The 16,637-nt window shown below is 41.8% G+C and overlaps 1 protein-coding gene across 13 annotated transcripts in view; it reads right to left on the reverse strand.

Moving 5' to 3' along the window:
• Positions 1–16,637, reverse strand: part of PPFIBP1 (PPFIA binding protein 1) — a 169,087-nt gene that overhangs the window by 42,755 nt on the left and 109,695 nt on the right. For 9 of the 13 annotated variants that reach the window (XM_039482881.1, XM_039482853.1, XM_039482892.1 and 6 more), the window contains 5 exons: positions 15,676–15,762; positions 13,683–13,796; positions 12,349–12,480; positions 10,296–10,397; positions 2,607–2,699 (listed from right to left, as the gene is read on the reverse strand). In XM_039482881.1, the coding sequence (XP_039338815.1) occupies positions 2,607–2,699; positions 10,296–10,397; positions 12,349–12,480; positions 13,683–13,796; positions 15,676–15,762 (528 nt within the window). Of the gene's footprint in view, positions 1–2,606; positions 2,700–10,235; positions 10,398–12,348; positions 12,481–13,682; positions 13,797–15,675; positions 15,763–16,637 lie in introns of those variants that run through there. The other 4 variants (XM_039482935.1, XM_039482951.1, XM_039482945.1 and 1 more) reach the window with 2 other exon arrangements.

Below are 16,637 nucleotides of genomic sequence, written 5' to 3' on the forward strand. Positions count from 1 at the left end.
CTTTCTAGCATGTGTAAATAGTAAAATTAAAGGGGATGAGGCTAAATGCTTCACGGCACTTTCACAGTACTCTGTATGTTCAAAGTGCTGAAAGTGAAACAGAGTTGCATAATAATTGAATCGTGCTATATTTTGGGCCTAGTATAGGGGTAGGCACCTTTCCGAAGTGGTGTGCCGAGTCTTCATTTATTCACTCTTATTTATTGTTTTGCGTGCCAGTAATTCATTTTAATGTTTTTATAAGGTCTCTTTCTATAAGTTTCTAATATATAACTAAACTATTGTTGTATGTAAAGTAAATAAGGTTTTTAAAAAGTTTAAGAAGCTTCATTTAAAATTGAATTAAAATGCAGAGCCCCCCGGACCGGTGGCCAGTGGAAATCAGCTCACGTGCTGCCTTCGGCACCCGTGCCATAGGTTGCCTACCCCTGGCCTAGTATTTTATCACATAGTATCTGAACACATGGGGGATGTGTATGCTTACTGCATGTGTTTGAAGGCTAATAGATGTTGATTTCTCTTTAAATACAGCATTGTCTCCAAACAGGCCATGAACAGTTTTATCAATACTCACAACTGACTATGAAAGAAAATCAATCATAATATATAAAAAGCAAAACACTCTGAAAAGCAATTCAGACAAAATGAAAGAAAATAAGTCACAGGCAGTTTTAGCAGTAAGGAATAAGGAAACCAAACCAAACCTCATGGACTAGATATTCCATCTAAGCTCACTTTCGATTCTGACAGCACAGGATCAGGTCACTGCACCTACACAGGTTAGTTCACCTATAACTTACACTTTAGCTGGGTTTGCTATTGCAACACCATGGCAGTGATCTGGTTTTGTAAACCAAAATCGAAGAGGGTGGCTTGGATATGAGTCCCATTTCATTGGAACACTGAAAGTTCAGATGGTGCTTGGGGTCAGATAAATGCTTCTGAACTGTATCTACACCCATACACACTGACCCAGCATTACATTTTGTTTACAAACTTTGGGCCAAATGCTGCTCACCTGAACAACAACATGTCCCTTTGGCCTCACTGGGATTCCTCATGGGAATAGCTGGAATAAGATTTTACCCTTTGTGGAAGCATATTTGATAATTATCAGATGGCATTTGCTCAACTTTCTTTTTAAAAAACAAAACACAAAATTGCCTTTGCAATTTCTAATGTTTCTATTAAGCCCTGAAACAGATATGCTAAAATGTAACATTTGGATTTAAATACCTTCCTGAGCTTCACTAATGATGCCAATGGTTCCAGAAAAAAAGGCTTGATTTTGCATTCCCCAGACACTCCAAACTCGTACTGATTTCAGAGTGGGAGGTCTAGTTGTACAGGGCATGCAGGTTTGGGCCCTACATTCTTCCACAAATGTGTCCCTATCTTAGAATCTTTAAGAGTTTTTAGTACAGTAATTGAGATTTAAATTGGAGTTGCATTCAGTTTCTGATGCAGGGTACTTTCCCCAATTAACTCAACATATGGTCTGTTAATTTATTATGTTCATAATATTTAAGGAAGTTGATGTATTACAACAATTATTTTCCTGTTTAAAAACACATTAACAAGTCTTTGGTAAGAAATTTCTGAGAAATTAGTGTGTGTCTCTCTGTACAGCTCAGTAAGAGCTTTTTCTGAATAATGAATGCAAGCTGGAGAAGTGAAAATTACCCCTTTGAAGGGGGATACTTTAAATTTAAAATAAAGTTGTGGGTAAACCACCCAAGGCCTGTGCACTATTGAAATCCCTCTAAAGTACTATTTATGCCCTAAAAACAATTTGTTAGGAACATCTCACTTCACAAGGTTTAGTTTCTAGTGGAAAGAGCACACTGCATGTCAACAGAAAGTAATCAATAAAGAACACAGACCGCATGACAGCAAGATGCAAACACAGACCACAAAGCAGTGGTGCAGAAAGGATTCAAAACAGGACCAATATTACCCACAATCTACTACACCTTTAATATCTGGCATTTTTGCTCCATCCGCTGCTTTTCATACTGCATCTGACCCACTTTGATTTTCATGCTAGAAAGTTTGGCCATTAAAGACTGGTAACAGAGACAGAGGAGTGAGAGAAAACTAATAATAGAAAAGAAACAAAGCTAGATAGCTAAGAGAATTCATAATAGAGTTAGATACTTAGAGAAATGGCATGCTAGAATTGCTCAGGTTACTGCTTTCTCTGTATAGCCCATTTAAAAGAAAATATTGCTCAGTTTTCATCCCACCCATGGTCCACACCTTTCTCATTACAAATGATGTTCCCTGATCCACACGCATACAAATATCTAAACAGAATTTAAATTCAAAAACTGCTGCTTGCAGCTAGTTAACTAAAGCAACGGAGCCTCTAAGAAATGGCGGTCAATCTGTGGCTCTGATCTGAACTCTCCTGAACTTGTGTGTTGAGGTTTGAAATCAGAACCTGGTATGAAATTTACAAACGGCCCTGTCTGTTTTTTTAAATGAGCATCACAAAAGCCTTCGATCTGTAAATTCCCAAGACTTCAGGATGTTTGAAAAACAGATACAGTTCCAAAATTTGCAGCTTAGGCCCATTCTCTCCCCTTTCCCTCAGTGTAACTTACTTTGGTGGATTTAAGCTTCTTCTCGTACTGAAGTCTTTCATTATCCATCTCTCCCACTCTTAACCGTAATTCACTGATTTCCTGCATCAAACCCTGAGTGAAAGGAACAAGAAAAAACAGAAATTCAATACACAGAACAGAACAACAGCTCAGCAACCACACATCACTGGGAAAGTAAAAACAAAGCAATACCACAAACAAAACAAAAGAACCCCCACACATTGTGCATACAGACACTTCAAAGTTCATAATTAGGTCAGGACAAATATTCAAGCAATTCAGAGCTCAGTGGACCATCCATGGGCTTCAATTCCAAGTTCCCACATTCCTGCACTGAATGCAGGAATGAAGGAGGGAAGCAGCAGTGGAAAAGGTAGCTTTGAGTGACTGGTGTGCTCCCTATGTCCACAGACCCCTCCCTCTCTCAGCACCTTTACATTTCCAGAGCAGCATAAAGAGACCTTCATGCAACTGAGAATCAGACCCATGGATTTCCAGGTTTCCTCCTCAAAGCACCAAATTAATGCATGCAGGCAACAATCAGCTGATTTATCAACTTTTAAGTAAAATAGCAGCATGATCCTCCACCATCTTGCACCTTGTGTAGTCATTTATACCTGTGCAAAGTGAGTAGAATGTGCTACTGGCCTGATTTGGCAGCATTGACACCCATTTTGCACAGCTGTGAATGACAAGGAAATGGAGACTCTGTCCCAGTAACTCTTCAATATTCCTATGACATTAGGTCTTGTTTCTGGTCCTCTCTCTAAAATACAAATGGTAAAATAGTAGTGACCCAGAATAAAAACCCTCCAGTTATACAAAGTCAAACGTTGGCTTCATAAAAGGACTATATAAGCAAGTTACATTTAACCTAGACTATACAACAAAACCAAACAGACTGATTATTGGAGAGCAGTGAGAAAAGATGACACAATGTGAACCCAAATTATGCTCACCTTATTTGTGCATGTAGTCCCAGCAGATGACATCCTATAATCAATTTTTGTACCTATATTGTCACTGAAATGAATGGGATATTATTCATAATGTTCCATATTGCTGGTCACATTAAGTCAGATTAGGCTGACCAGATGAGAGGGAGAAAATATCAGGACACATGGGGAGTGGGGGAGGAGGGGTCTGCCAGTGGAGCAAAAAAAAAGCCAAGTGCTGCCGGGACGTCTGGTCACCCTAAGTTAGATGGTATTGCAACACACTCTACCAGGTCGTGAATGCAACTGCCACCAAAAGGCTGAAATTTGTGCGGCAGAGAGCTGCATGCCTCATAAGCAACAAAAGCTGCTGTGAATGCTGTCACGTGTGCGCTTTGTGAACTCTATTGACTCCCCTTTTGCTTCAGAACCAGGCTCACAATCCGAACCCTAATGGACTGGGACCTGACTTCTGCAAAGACTGCCTTGCCCTTCCTGACCTTTCCGCAGCAGCTACACTTCACCCAAAGTGATGCAGCTGGGGACAAGGAAGTTTCAACATTCTAACAGCAGGTGGGGTAGAGCATTCTGAGCAGTGGAATACCAGCTGTACAACTCTTTGCTAAAAGAGATGAGACTAAACCCAAGGTTCACAGTGCTCCAATCAAGATGCAAAGAAATATGTTGATGATTAAGGCTACGATTTTGACACGGAGGTCGCGGAAGCCGCAGGAGGAGGGGGGATCCCCGCAGCTCAAGCTCCCCACCCCCATGGGCGACAGGGGGGACCCCCGCAGCTCCCAGCCTATGGGTGGCGAGGAACCCCCACAGCTCCAGCTCCTGTGGGTGGCAGGGGGGCCCCCGTGGTTGGCAGGGGGCCCCTGCAGCTCAAGCTCCCTGCCCTCAGAGGCGGCAAGGGGGACCCCAGCAGTTCACAGCAACAGCTCCAACTCCCCGCTGCTACAGGCAGCAGGGGGGCCCACCGCTGCTCCCAGCCCCAGTGGGAGGCAGGGGAATCTCTGTCGCTCCGGCCCCCCCGGCAGCAGGGCTGCCGTGGTGGGCTCCAAGCCACCACAGGTGGGGACCCCGCAGCTCCTGGCTGAGCCCCTCCCCCACCCAAGCTCCTCTCTGCCTTGGGCATCAGGGGACCCCACAGCTCCCAGCCACAGGCAGAGGGGAACCCTGGACCTCCAAGCCCCCACAGGTGGTGGGGGGCCCCAGAGCTCCCCATTTTGTCATGGATATTTTTACTTAAAGTCACAGCCCGGTCACGGGCAATAAAAGAAAAAATTAATGGAAGCCTGTGACCTGGCCATGACTTTTACTAAAAATACCTATGACAAAATCTTAGCCTTACTGATGATTATTAACATCCCCGTTTTACACTAAGGCAGAGACAGATTAAGTGATTTGTCCATGGTCAAACAGGAAACCTATCGCAGAGCCAGGAATTGAACCCAAGTGTCCAGTGCCTTTATCACCAGACTATCCTTCCTCTCAGATAAACTTCCAAACTGAGCTGTCAAACCTTTTGAGGATTCCCCATCACACATTATAAATACAATGAGTATTGCATCCTTTGTATCTGTTTTTGCAGAGTACAGGGGAAGGAACTGTACTAGATTACATAAACATCCTCAGGTAGCTAAACCAAGCAGAAATGAGCAGCATGTGTGTTTGAAACCCTCAGCTTCTTTAACACAGAACATTCACCACTGGGCAGAATGTCTCTCCATGAAAGTAAACAAAGCATGGCGTGCTGGAAAATAACAAAAGGTACATTGCACTTGCTGTTTGGCAGGGGGAAACATTTACCTGAGTGCTGAGGTCTGAAAGAAGCCTCTGGCTAGCTTTTTATTTATCATGTCTATTTTGTTAATCTGAGGTTTACAACCCTGATCCCCAGACCAGTATCATATTTTGGCTAAAAGTGCATTCTTAGAATGCACTGCAGCAATTGTAATGCTGTTTCACCTGAAAAACACTCAAGAAAAATATATTAGCTTTTTTATGAGTCCTCAAAAACAGGCACAGGAGGATGGAAAAATGACTAAAACCTCCTAGTTTAACAACTTTCAAGCCCCAGACAACAGCATGGTGCTCAGTTTTACCAGTTTCTATATCAGGTGCTGCAGTCTACTTTCATCCATGCCAGCCAATGACAGGCACCCTTCTTATAAGAATTCCATTAAAGGATATTTACGGGTAGCTGGAATGACTTACCTTCCAGCCCGTTCCAGATGTTCTCCACCTACCTGCCTTTTAGCTATTTCACTGGTTATGCTAGACACTCAATGAATCTGAAGATCATGTAGCAATATTTTTATTTTTTAATGAAGATCAGACAAGAAGCAGGAGGCAGATAAATCTTACAGAAAAAGGGTAGGGTGGGGTTGGAGAGGTTAGTCAACTTTTATTATCCTGAACCATGACTGCAACTTAATTTAAGCTATTTCTGTTGGTCAGTGGGTACGTCTGGCAGTAGGGGTTAAATGAGGTCCCTGACTGTGTCATTTACGGGGTTCTGGCCTTTAACCTTACTTCATTTGGAAGATGGTAGAAGAAGCCATCCTCCTGCCAAAGGGGAATCAGGTTTATTATCCAGGACTGAGGAGTCTTACAGAAGCACCCATGCTCTCTGGGAAGCTTAGTGGTCCTTCTAGCCCAGTATCAGGCAGCAGGTCATTGTTGGGACTGGGGTATTACTGTGACTTCTGAGGGACTGGGTTGCTCCCCTGAATTGAGATGCAGTAACAACAGGAACAAGGAGCAGCATGTCACAGGCAGACCAGGCATCTCCCCATCCTATTGACTTTCACCCTTTCTTGCCCTCTAGTTTTAGTTAGCAATTGGTGCATAGTTTAATACGGATGTGGCCCTCCCTGGCACTTTGAAGCAGTTGATGCACGTGTCTTTGGAGTATGCACTCTGCAAAACAGATTTGGTGTGAATGCAGGGGAATATCTCCTTACAGAGACACAAATTAATGCCCTTAACAACAGTACTGGGTCAATTAATAAAGCTCAGACCATTTAAAATTGCAAATGTCAATAGTGAATCACAAACAGAACTGAAGAAGCTGCAACTCTGAACCAGTGGGAAGAGGAGGGGAAGAAAATATGCTTTTGTGGTTAAAATGATTAAACAAGGAATGGAAAAAAAATCTATAAAACTTGCCACATAAAACAGCTCTTCTCCGTCTACTTCAAAAATTTAAGGTTGACTTGAAGGTCAGAGTATATAGCTACACCCCATCCAAGTTAAGCTACTGGAACTAGAAAGTTAATTAAGAGAGAGATCATTAAGAGTCTGTTAATGATCACTATGCTAGTGTACAACTTTATAACTTGGCTCCACCTGGCACGTCCTTACCGATCATAAACTTAGGGATGAAGTGGGACCTGATAGACCATGTCAGTCTTCTTATAAACATAAACAATTAAATACACTGAACTGTACCTTGCTCATGAAAAATGTTGAAGATTTCAATCAAATCCCTGCACCTCTGGCCTTAGCTTTGTGTATTGCTTTTATCAAAACAGATCTGGATTTTTTTGTTGTTGCTAGATGTTTGACTTCAAAACAACTGGCAATTAATTTTGTGTCTGTAATTGATGAGGTTATTACTTAGAACTTTATCACAAACTGTTTGAGACTGAAAATACCAGAAAAAGAAATCCATGAAATCCTCATTCAAAATTCCTTTAAAAAATTTTTTTCCTACAAGTTAATTTAATGAAATAAATGAACGTTAATAGAACTGTTAAGATGTGCACACAACCTCACTAAGTAATATTATTCCTATAAGCCAAGCATTTTCTCAACCCATCCCCTATGGTTAGCTACTCTGTCTTTCTGTGTCATGTCTACTATTACACTGTAAACTATTCAGGGCAAGAACCATGCCTTCTTATTTATTCTATCAAGTTCTTCCTGCACATTTGGGTGCTGTCTAATTTATAACCATCATCATTAAAAATATTAGACAGCTATTGCAAAGGGACAAAAAGAATTAAAGAACATCTATGACCATATTTCAAAAACATAAATATCACCAATATGTTTTGCAGAAGAAAATTTTACAATTCATTTCCTGCCAAAGAGTGTGGTATACGAGATTATACTCCAAATTACATTCCTTTGTCAGTTTTCCAAGGCAGAGAAGTAGGTTTCTATAAAATCTTTGTCATCAGCACACATGGGCCAGACCACATCCCTGCACAGATGGGCCAGAGAGGAAGAGGGGGAACAAGCAGCCCCCACAGCCCTGTTATGCATCTACGCAGCGGGCAGCCACAATCCTGCTCTTTGCAATCCTTAGCTCTGTTCCCCCTCTTCAGGCAATAGAGATTCAATTCTGCAGCTCCATCACTGACTTACTCTCTGACCTTGGGCAAGTCATTCAGACTCAGATTTTCAATAGTACCTAACTTCCTCAGGCTCCTTTGAAAATCCCAGTCCATCTGTTCGTGCTTCAGTTCCCTCAACAACTGCTTGTGTTGTCCTTTTCCCCACCCTTTGTCTATTTTATTGATTTAGATTATAAACTTTTCAGTTTGTGGACTATTGCTTACAAGGTGCTAGTACACTGGGGCCCCAATGCTGATGGAGGCCTCTAAGTGCTACTCTAATACAAATCAGTGCAACAGTCCACGGTCAGATTACTTCTGGGAACTGGTGATAGTGCTTGCCACATCTGCACCAAATTCACCTGGCTCTTCAGATATGGTGATGTAAAACCACAATATCGTCATTAGGCCCTGATCAAATGCCCACTGAGATCAACAAGAGTATGATTAATTCAATGCGCTTTGGATCAAGCCTGGAGTGAAAAGTGAAACACCAATACGAGACTTTTTTTGTGGAACCAACTTGTATTTAACCTCTCCTCTGAAAACACACACACAAAAGGGTTAAAAAGATAGCTTGGGCTAGGTGTACATACATGTCCAGAAGACACGAAGTGCAGCTGTTATGTTCCAATATTTGGCTCCCCCAAAAAACTATGCAGTTCATACTCCAGAGCTTTTCCTTGCACTGGCCTATGGAGGACTTTCCATGGCAGGCCTCAGATGTTGCAGCATGAGAGTTGTTCAGCATGTAGCCTCTTGTCTTCCCACAGCCCCCCACCATTCCGTCCCCCACTCACAATAATCATGCTCCTAGCATGAGTAATGGGAATGGGTAGCTGCTGAGGCACGTTCAGGACATTTTTAGGCTGTGGGACTCATTTCCCCCTGCTGGCATTGGGGGATGCGAACTGCAACCATAGGTGATATTGCACCACTCAGAGATCAGGGGCACTGGAACAATTTGTATCGTGGGGGTGCTGAGAGCCATTCAACCAAACTGTAAACCCTGTACATGATGGAAACCACTTCAAGCCAGGGGGTGTGGCAGCATCCTTCTCTCCCCCACCTCCCCAGTTCCAACATCTATGTCAGAGATTCACCCCACACAGGAGTGTGGTGCTGTTTGAACCCTGAAGGGAGGACAGTTTTAACTTCAAGTTGTGGCTCTGTAGAGGGTCATGTCTGGCTGTAAATGCCCCTCCCTAAATAAAACTTCCTCCCATTTGGAAGATTTCAAGTACCGCAAGGTATGTTTACCTAGTTATCCACAACACCATATTTGGACCAAAGTGTCCAGTTTTGGCCATCTTCAAGAACGATACAGTCAGGCTGGACAGAGAACCGCACAAAAAGATGGTAGAGAATTACATGGAGATGTTTTACCAGAGAACAGAGAGTGACACAATTGGGATTATTTAATATAGAAAAAAATAAATCAATACTGATTTATAACTACTTATTTAAATTACTATTTAAATTTATAATTTAAATAAATAATTACTGAAATTAATTATATATCATAAACCTTGAAAAGCTGCTGTATTTGAGAATACTGAACAGAGCCACTCTAGGAGACGAAGATTTAATTGACGAAGGAAATTATGCAAAAAGAATAATAGGAGCTATTCATTTAAAGAGAAGCAGTGAATAGCGTAAACTGACTTCCAGTTCAAGGGGAAGCAATAGTAGTGTATCTAAACAAAAATGGGATGGCTGTGTGGGAGTTAATTATTTAACTCAATCAGTAATCAAGTCTGTTTTGTACTTGGGAGTAATCAACTACCTTCTTTGGAGGGCTCAGGACATTTTTTGCTGATTGTGCTTTCTTCTGGATATGAAGTTTCTCTGTTTGGTTCTGGTGATTTTGTGCCCGTGAATGGCACAAGAAGCTCAAGGACAGGATTTTCAAAGCACTCAGCATTGGCCTCATTGAAATCAACTGACTATTGACTTCAGTGGGGGTAGAGTTAGGTCAACAATGAGCACTTTTGAAAATTCTACTCCCCAAAACTATAAAGCACAAATATGCAGAGTGGTCACCAAGGCTTTACTGCCATGAAGGGTCAGCTCATAGAACTAGTACGTTCTGTAATAAAGCAAGCAGCTCTATGTTGCTTTTTTTTTTTTTTAAAAGCAAGACACATTTTAGTAATAGTTTATTAGTTCTGGCACGGATGTTCTGCAAATAAAACTATATTATTCTTAATCACCATCATTAATAATTGCATTTAAATGCAATTGAAGTTGAATGTTATTTTATTACAGCATATTTTATCCCCATAAAAGACCATGATTAGGCATATTCGGAGGCATTTAAGAGAAATATTGGTATTAATAGCTACCATGCAGGTAAGCCTTTTGCACAGAGTCTACAGTTGCAGTGCATGGCGTGGAAAAGTCACCTCTTGATCCCCATACTGTAACCTCTTTTCCTGGAACAGTGCTAGTTCCAACTCCACTTTCTCCATCTGTTGTCTGAGGTCTGCTATAACGTTATGGAGTGACTGCAGTGCAGAGGGAAATGAAGGAAGGGGATGACAGGAAAGATTGGAAAAGATTGTAATCAAAATATAAAGACCAAAAAAAAAAAAAAGAGTAAAGCAAAAGCACTGAAGGGTCAACCACTTTTGTTACCTGTTTCGGAAAATTTATTTAAGAAACCAAGTGACACTTCCAAGCACAGCCAGAGCAGAATTCAGTTTCAGCAATACGTGTTTACTGTGATCATTTGGGTCAAATGTTGCCTCCCAAAAAAATGTTTGCCATTCGTACTGATGTGTTTACCGCTCAGTGAGGTCTTTAGTTTGTAAGGATCAGATCACATTGTATCTTTTATGTTTTCTATGTAAGGAAAGAATTTCACATTTTACTGAGTGTCACAGGGGTGAGTAAAGAATGCTACAAGTTGTGGGAGTTCCAAGAACCAGCCAATTATAACTTGACTGACCCACCACAGACTACCAATACATAGAAGAATTCAATCTGCCTGTGCCAGATGGAGATCTTATTTCTACAGCACTGGTACGTATGGCACTTGTCTGAACTGGTAAGGTTCACTGCTTTTAGGCAATAGCAATCATTCATATAAAACTGGGATCAGACTGCAGGGACAAGGCAATAGAACTTAAAGCAAGCTCTGCTCATAGCTCCACAGCAGCTAGATGTCTTTGCTAAAATGATGAATGTCGACATTTAAATCATCATCATTAGCCTTCAGCTTCAGCACACTATTGAAGTTAATGGGGCTTGTCATTCCTCCCAGAATTACATTATTGATTCTCTCTTTCTTTCCACAGATTCATTCACGTTTGGAATCCTACCTTTGCAACATTAAGAGTAAGAAACTTAAAGTTTCTTTTTATAAAATCGGAGCTTAAAATGATCTGCAATAAGTTGTGCAGGCACCGGAAGATTGTTGGCATGATACTGTATAGCTCACCACTACATGGTGGCTCAATTCACCCTCCCTGTTACCACGTGGAACTGGGCTGGCCAGTTTGAGCCTTGTAACAGAAAGCCACCGTAAAAGAGTCATTTTAAAAATTAAAACAAAAAAAAGTGAATGTACTGTGCATACCAAGCTGCACGCTGAATGGTTTACCCGCTGGTGAATCTCACCAGAGAGCGCCATCTTCCAAAAAGAAATTAACACACACATTTGTTGGGCTCATTGTGGGCTTGACTGTGTTAGCCTAGAGGTAAGTGGAGGGCTGGCCCCTCCCCGCCCCCTACTGGGAGCTCTGTGTTCTGGGCATTCTGTGTTCAAAAATGGTACAGATTTTGCAGTGAAAACAAGGCCAACAGCTCTCCGGAACACAGCGGCAGCATATTCATTTTTAAGTTGCCACTTCTGAGAAGCCAGAGGAAGCTGAGCCATGGATTGCAATCTGCCTGCCCCTAAATCAAGCTGTTCACTGTGGGGAGGGCTCTGTATATTCATCTCCCCCTGCCTCCCATCCTTGTGCACTCATGTAAAAGTCTGGCAGAATCCAGACCTAAGTGAATATCTGTTGGCATTTTGGACATCTGAGACATCTCAGACTCTGGGTGATAAGCTGGCCCCACTGAAGTCAATGGCAAACCTCCCATTGACTTCAAGAGGGACAGGATTTACACTTTGACTTGTCAAATGAGGGATATTTAAAAGAACTCTCAGAGATGTTGTCTGGCTCTCACCAAACATGAGTGCAAAGTCTTTCATTACAAGAGCATGCTTGAATATCTGCCGTGACATACACGAGCCTTGCTCTCAAACAATGTGACCTGCTAGTTTGGAAGACAGCAAGGCAATGTACCTGTTCATTCCCCCCATGAGCCAGTCCATCTTGAATCCTATTTCTTTCTGACTCAGAATGACTTGAATTTGGAAAGTTATTTTTGTAAAACTGAGAGAAAGTTTCAGGTAACGTGAAACCCACATGAAGCTCTGAGGATGAGTTCATCTGCTTTACTCACCTCTGTGTCTCCATATCTGTCTTCGTAGTCTAATCGGTCCTTCTCTACAGCAGTGAGCTTTAGCTTCAAATTGGAAATTTCTGCCATAAGGTTCAATTTCTGAGTTTCAAGGGATGTTCTACTCAGAAGTTCCTGATTCAAGATGAAGAGGAACAGAGTTATTCTTCTGAGGAGGAAAAATTACATGCTTAGCACCACATTAAGATAGGCCCCAAGAAAGAGAGCGCAGGAAAGTGGCCTTCCTGCATCTGGAGGCCTCCTGGATAGAAAGGCAGGACTCCTCCTCCAATCTATCAGGCCAAAGGATAGCAGACATAGTTAACCTGGTTAACTGAATGCCTCTCTTGACTGCTGCGTCTCTCCAATCAGGACTCAACTTCTAACCTTAGTTTATCCAGGGATTTTTCCCTGGAATGCGCAATTCCACACTGTTAGGAAAAGGACGTGAATAATGGACATCCCCAGGTCCTGTGCAAGTCAGATTGCTCTAAGCCTGCCAGTTCTGCCACTCAGCAGCCATTGAGAGAGATGATCCTTGAACAATTGGTGGCTGTGGGTCAGATGCAGTTAACTTGGATGCATCCAGGTTCATGGGTAGTGGGGTGATTGCTGCCAGACCCAGGAAGAGCTGCCCCAACAAACCTGCCAGTTGTCGCAGTTGCCAAGGGCAGCAAGTAGAGTTACAATATATTAGCGCAGGGGTTGGCAACCTTTCAGAAGTGGTGTGCCGAGTCTTCATTTAGTCACCCTAATTTAAGGTTTCACATGCCAGTAATACATTTTAACGTTTTTAGAACGTCTCTTTCTATATATCTGTAATATATAACTAAACTATTAAAAGTTTTAAAAACCTTATTTACTTTACTTTCAAGAAGCTTCATTTAAAATTAAATTAAAATGCAGAGCCCCCCAGACCGGTGTCCAGGACCCGGGCAGTGCGAGTGCCACTGAAAATCAGCTCGCTTGCCGCCTTTAGCACGCGTGCCATAGGTTGCCTGCCCCTGAATTAGAGCTAAGAAATAACACCCATCCTACCTAGGGCCTCAATCCAGCTCCCTTAGAAGTCAGTTCAGGGACTCCAATGAGAGTAGGACTAGATCCTTACTCTGTGGGATAGGGCGGACATGACTCAGAAAGATAACAATTTTAACAAATAAAATAGAACTGTAAACAAGAAAGTTATCACTTCATCATGTGACACCACGGGTTCCAAAATTTTGTCCTAAACACACTAGTTTAATGGAAGCAGACAAAACAGTATTTAGTGCTACAGCACAAATCTACTAAGCACGGACAGCGAGAGAAATGAAATTACTCTGGCTTCCTCATAATACCTGCTGCAGCATCTCTTCTGTGGCATTCAGCTTCTCCCTGTGCTCCTCTAGGCAGAACTCTAAATCTCGAATCTTTTCTCCTTGTGCTTCCACCTGGTCAGTAAGTACACTTACCTGTAGAGTACAGGAATATAAAAATCCATAACTACCTCAAATTTACATAGCACCTATCACCCTGCAGGACAAGGAATAAATAGTAAGAGGTAACCTCTGCAGTTACAGGACATAAGAGGTGTTCTACCATAGTTATGTTGTATGTGCTGAGGAGGAACATAAGAGTCATCATGGTGAGTCAGATCATGGTCCATCTTGCCCAGTATGCTGTCTCTGACAATGGCCCATACCAGAGCTTCAGGGGGAGTGTAAAGAACAGGGCAATGATGGAGTGGATCCACCCTTGTCTTCCACTCCTGGTAGCCAGAGGTTTAGGCTCATCCCGAGCCTGGGGTTGCATCCCTGTCCATCTTGACTAACAGACATTCATGGACCTATCCTCCATGAACTTATCTTTTTTGAACCCGGTTATACTTTTGGCCATCACAACATCCCATGGCAATGAGTTCCACGGGTTAACTGTCTGTTGTATGAAAAGTACTTCCTTTGGTTTGAATTAAACCTGCTACCTATTAATTTCATCAGGTGACCCCTGTTTTTTGTATTGTGTGAAAGGATAAGTAACACTTCTCTATTCATTTCCCCCCACACCATTCATGATTTTATAGACCTCTGTCATATCTCCCCTTAATCGTCTCTTTTCTAAGCTGAACAGCCCTAATCTTTTTAGTCTCTCTTCATATGGAAGCTGTTCCAGATCCCCGATCATCATTTTTGCCCTTCTCTGAACCTTTTCCAGTTCCATTATATCCTTTTTGAGATGGGATGACCAGAACTGCATTAAGTATTCAAGATACGAGTGCACCATGGGATTTATAGAGTGGCATATGAAATTTCTGTATTATTTTTTATCCCTTTCCTAATCGTTCCTAATATGCCGTTAGCCTTTCTGATTGCTGCTGACCACTGAGCAGACGTTTTCAAAGAACTATCCATGGTGACTCCAAGAGCTATTTCTTAGGTGGTAACAGCTAATTTAGAACCCATCATTGTATATGCATAACTGGGATTATGTTTTCCAACGTGCATTACTTTGCATTTATCAGCATTGAATTTCATCTGCCATTTTGTCATCTAGTCACCCAGTTTTGCGATATCTCTAACTCCTTCCAGTCTGCTCAGGACTTAACTATCTTGAATAATTTTGTATCATCTGCAAACTTTGCCACTTCACTGTTTACCCCCTTTTCCAGATAATTAATGAATATGTTGAATAGCACAAGTCCCAGTACAGATCCTTGGGGACCCCACTGCTTACCTCGCTCCATTGTGAAAACTGACCATTTATTCCTACCCATTGTTTCCTGTCTTTCAACCAGTTACTGATCCATGAGAGGACCTTCCCTGTATCTCATAGTTACTGAGGGCAATTCTTCAACAGAAAACCTTCAAAAACGGACTCCAACATGAAGCTGCGGAACTGGAATTAATTTGCAAATTGGATTCCATCAGATTAGGCCTGAATAAAGACTGGGAGTGGTTGGGGCATTACAAAACCTAAACCTAATTTCACCAATACTACTGTTACTCACACCTTCCTGTCAACTACCTGTAATCGACCACTCTCATTACCACTTCAAAAGTTATTTTTCCTCCCTTGGTATCCTGCTGTTAATAGATTTATCTCGTTTGACTGACCTCACACTTGGTAAGGCAACTCCCATCCTTTCATGTATTTATACCTGCTCCTGTATTTTCCACTCCATGCATCTGATGAAGTGGGTTCTAGCCCACGAAAGCTTATGCCCAAATAAATTTGTTAGTCTTTAAGGTGCCAGAAGGACTCCTCACTGTTTTTGCTGATAGAGACTAACACAGCTACCACTCTGAAATCTATACACAGAAGAGGGGAAAAACCCTAACTTTGGAAATGACTTACTTGCAGAACAAGAGATTCCTTGTCATTTTCCAGACGCGCTAGCCTTTCTTGATATACATCTCCATTACCAGATATATGTCCATTAGTCTGAAAAAGAAATTTTAAAAAAGTGTGGTTTATATGCTCTCATATTGTTAGCATTTTTCATCAATAAAACTCCAAAATAATTGAATCCTAGAAACTCCAGGTACATACATTATTGCTGGTCACTTCAAGAAAAAGGCTAGATCCTCACCTGGTGTAACCTGTGGTCACTGGAGCTATGCTGATTTGCACCAACTGAGGATCTGGCCCCACAGACTCAAATTCTCTGTTGCTGTAACCCCACTGAGTGCAAGTTACAGTAGCAGAGATTTTGGCCCACTAGGCATCACTTTCATAGACTCAGACTATAAGGTGAGAAAGGACCATTATGATCATCTAGTCTGACCTCCTGCACAACGCAGGCCACAGAATCTCACCCACCCACTCCTGTAACAAACCCCTAACCTATGTTTGAGTTATTGAAGTCCTCAAATTGTGGTTTAAAGACCTAAAGGTGCAGAGAATCTTCCAGCAAATGACCTGTGCCCCATGCTTCAGAGGAAGGCGTGTAGACTTTGATTAATATAAGAGGAAGCAATAAAGGAAAATAAAGAGACTGTGCTCTACAAACCCCCACCAAAAGCACTGCTCCTGTTAGCTTTTTAAGATCATGTATTCATTTAAAATTAGCATCTCTCCAATTTATTTTAAATAGCATTTGTCACTTTTCTCAAGCAAACTACCATCATCACCCGTGATCCCTTGATTCAAGGATGAGCTCTACTACAGATTTACATATGGGTCTTGAGATGACTCAGCAAACTATCATATGAAAAGCAAATAAGCATTTCCTTAAAGCTAAAGCACATAGCAATCAGCAAAACACATTGACTCTAATTCTGTAGCAACAGACAGAACCTAAATGTATTCAGCTTTAA

The sequence above is a fragment of the Mauremys reevesii genome, linkage group 1, assembly GCF_016161935.1.
Source record: "Mauremys reevesii isolate NIE-2019 linkage group 1, ASM1616193v1, whole genome shotgun sequence".
Lineage (NCBI taxonomy): Eukaryota > Metazoa > Chordata > Testudines > Geoemydidae > Mauremys > Mauremys reevesii.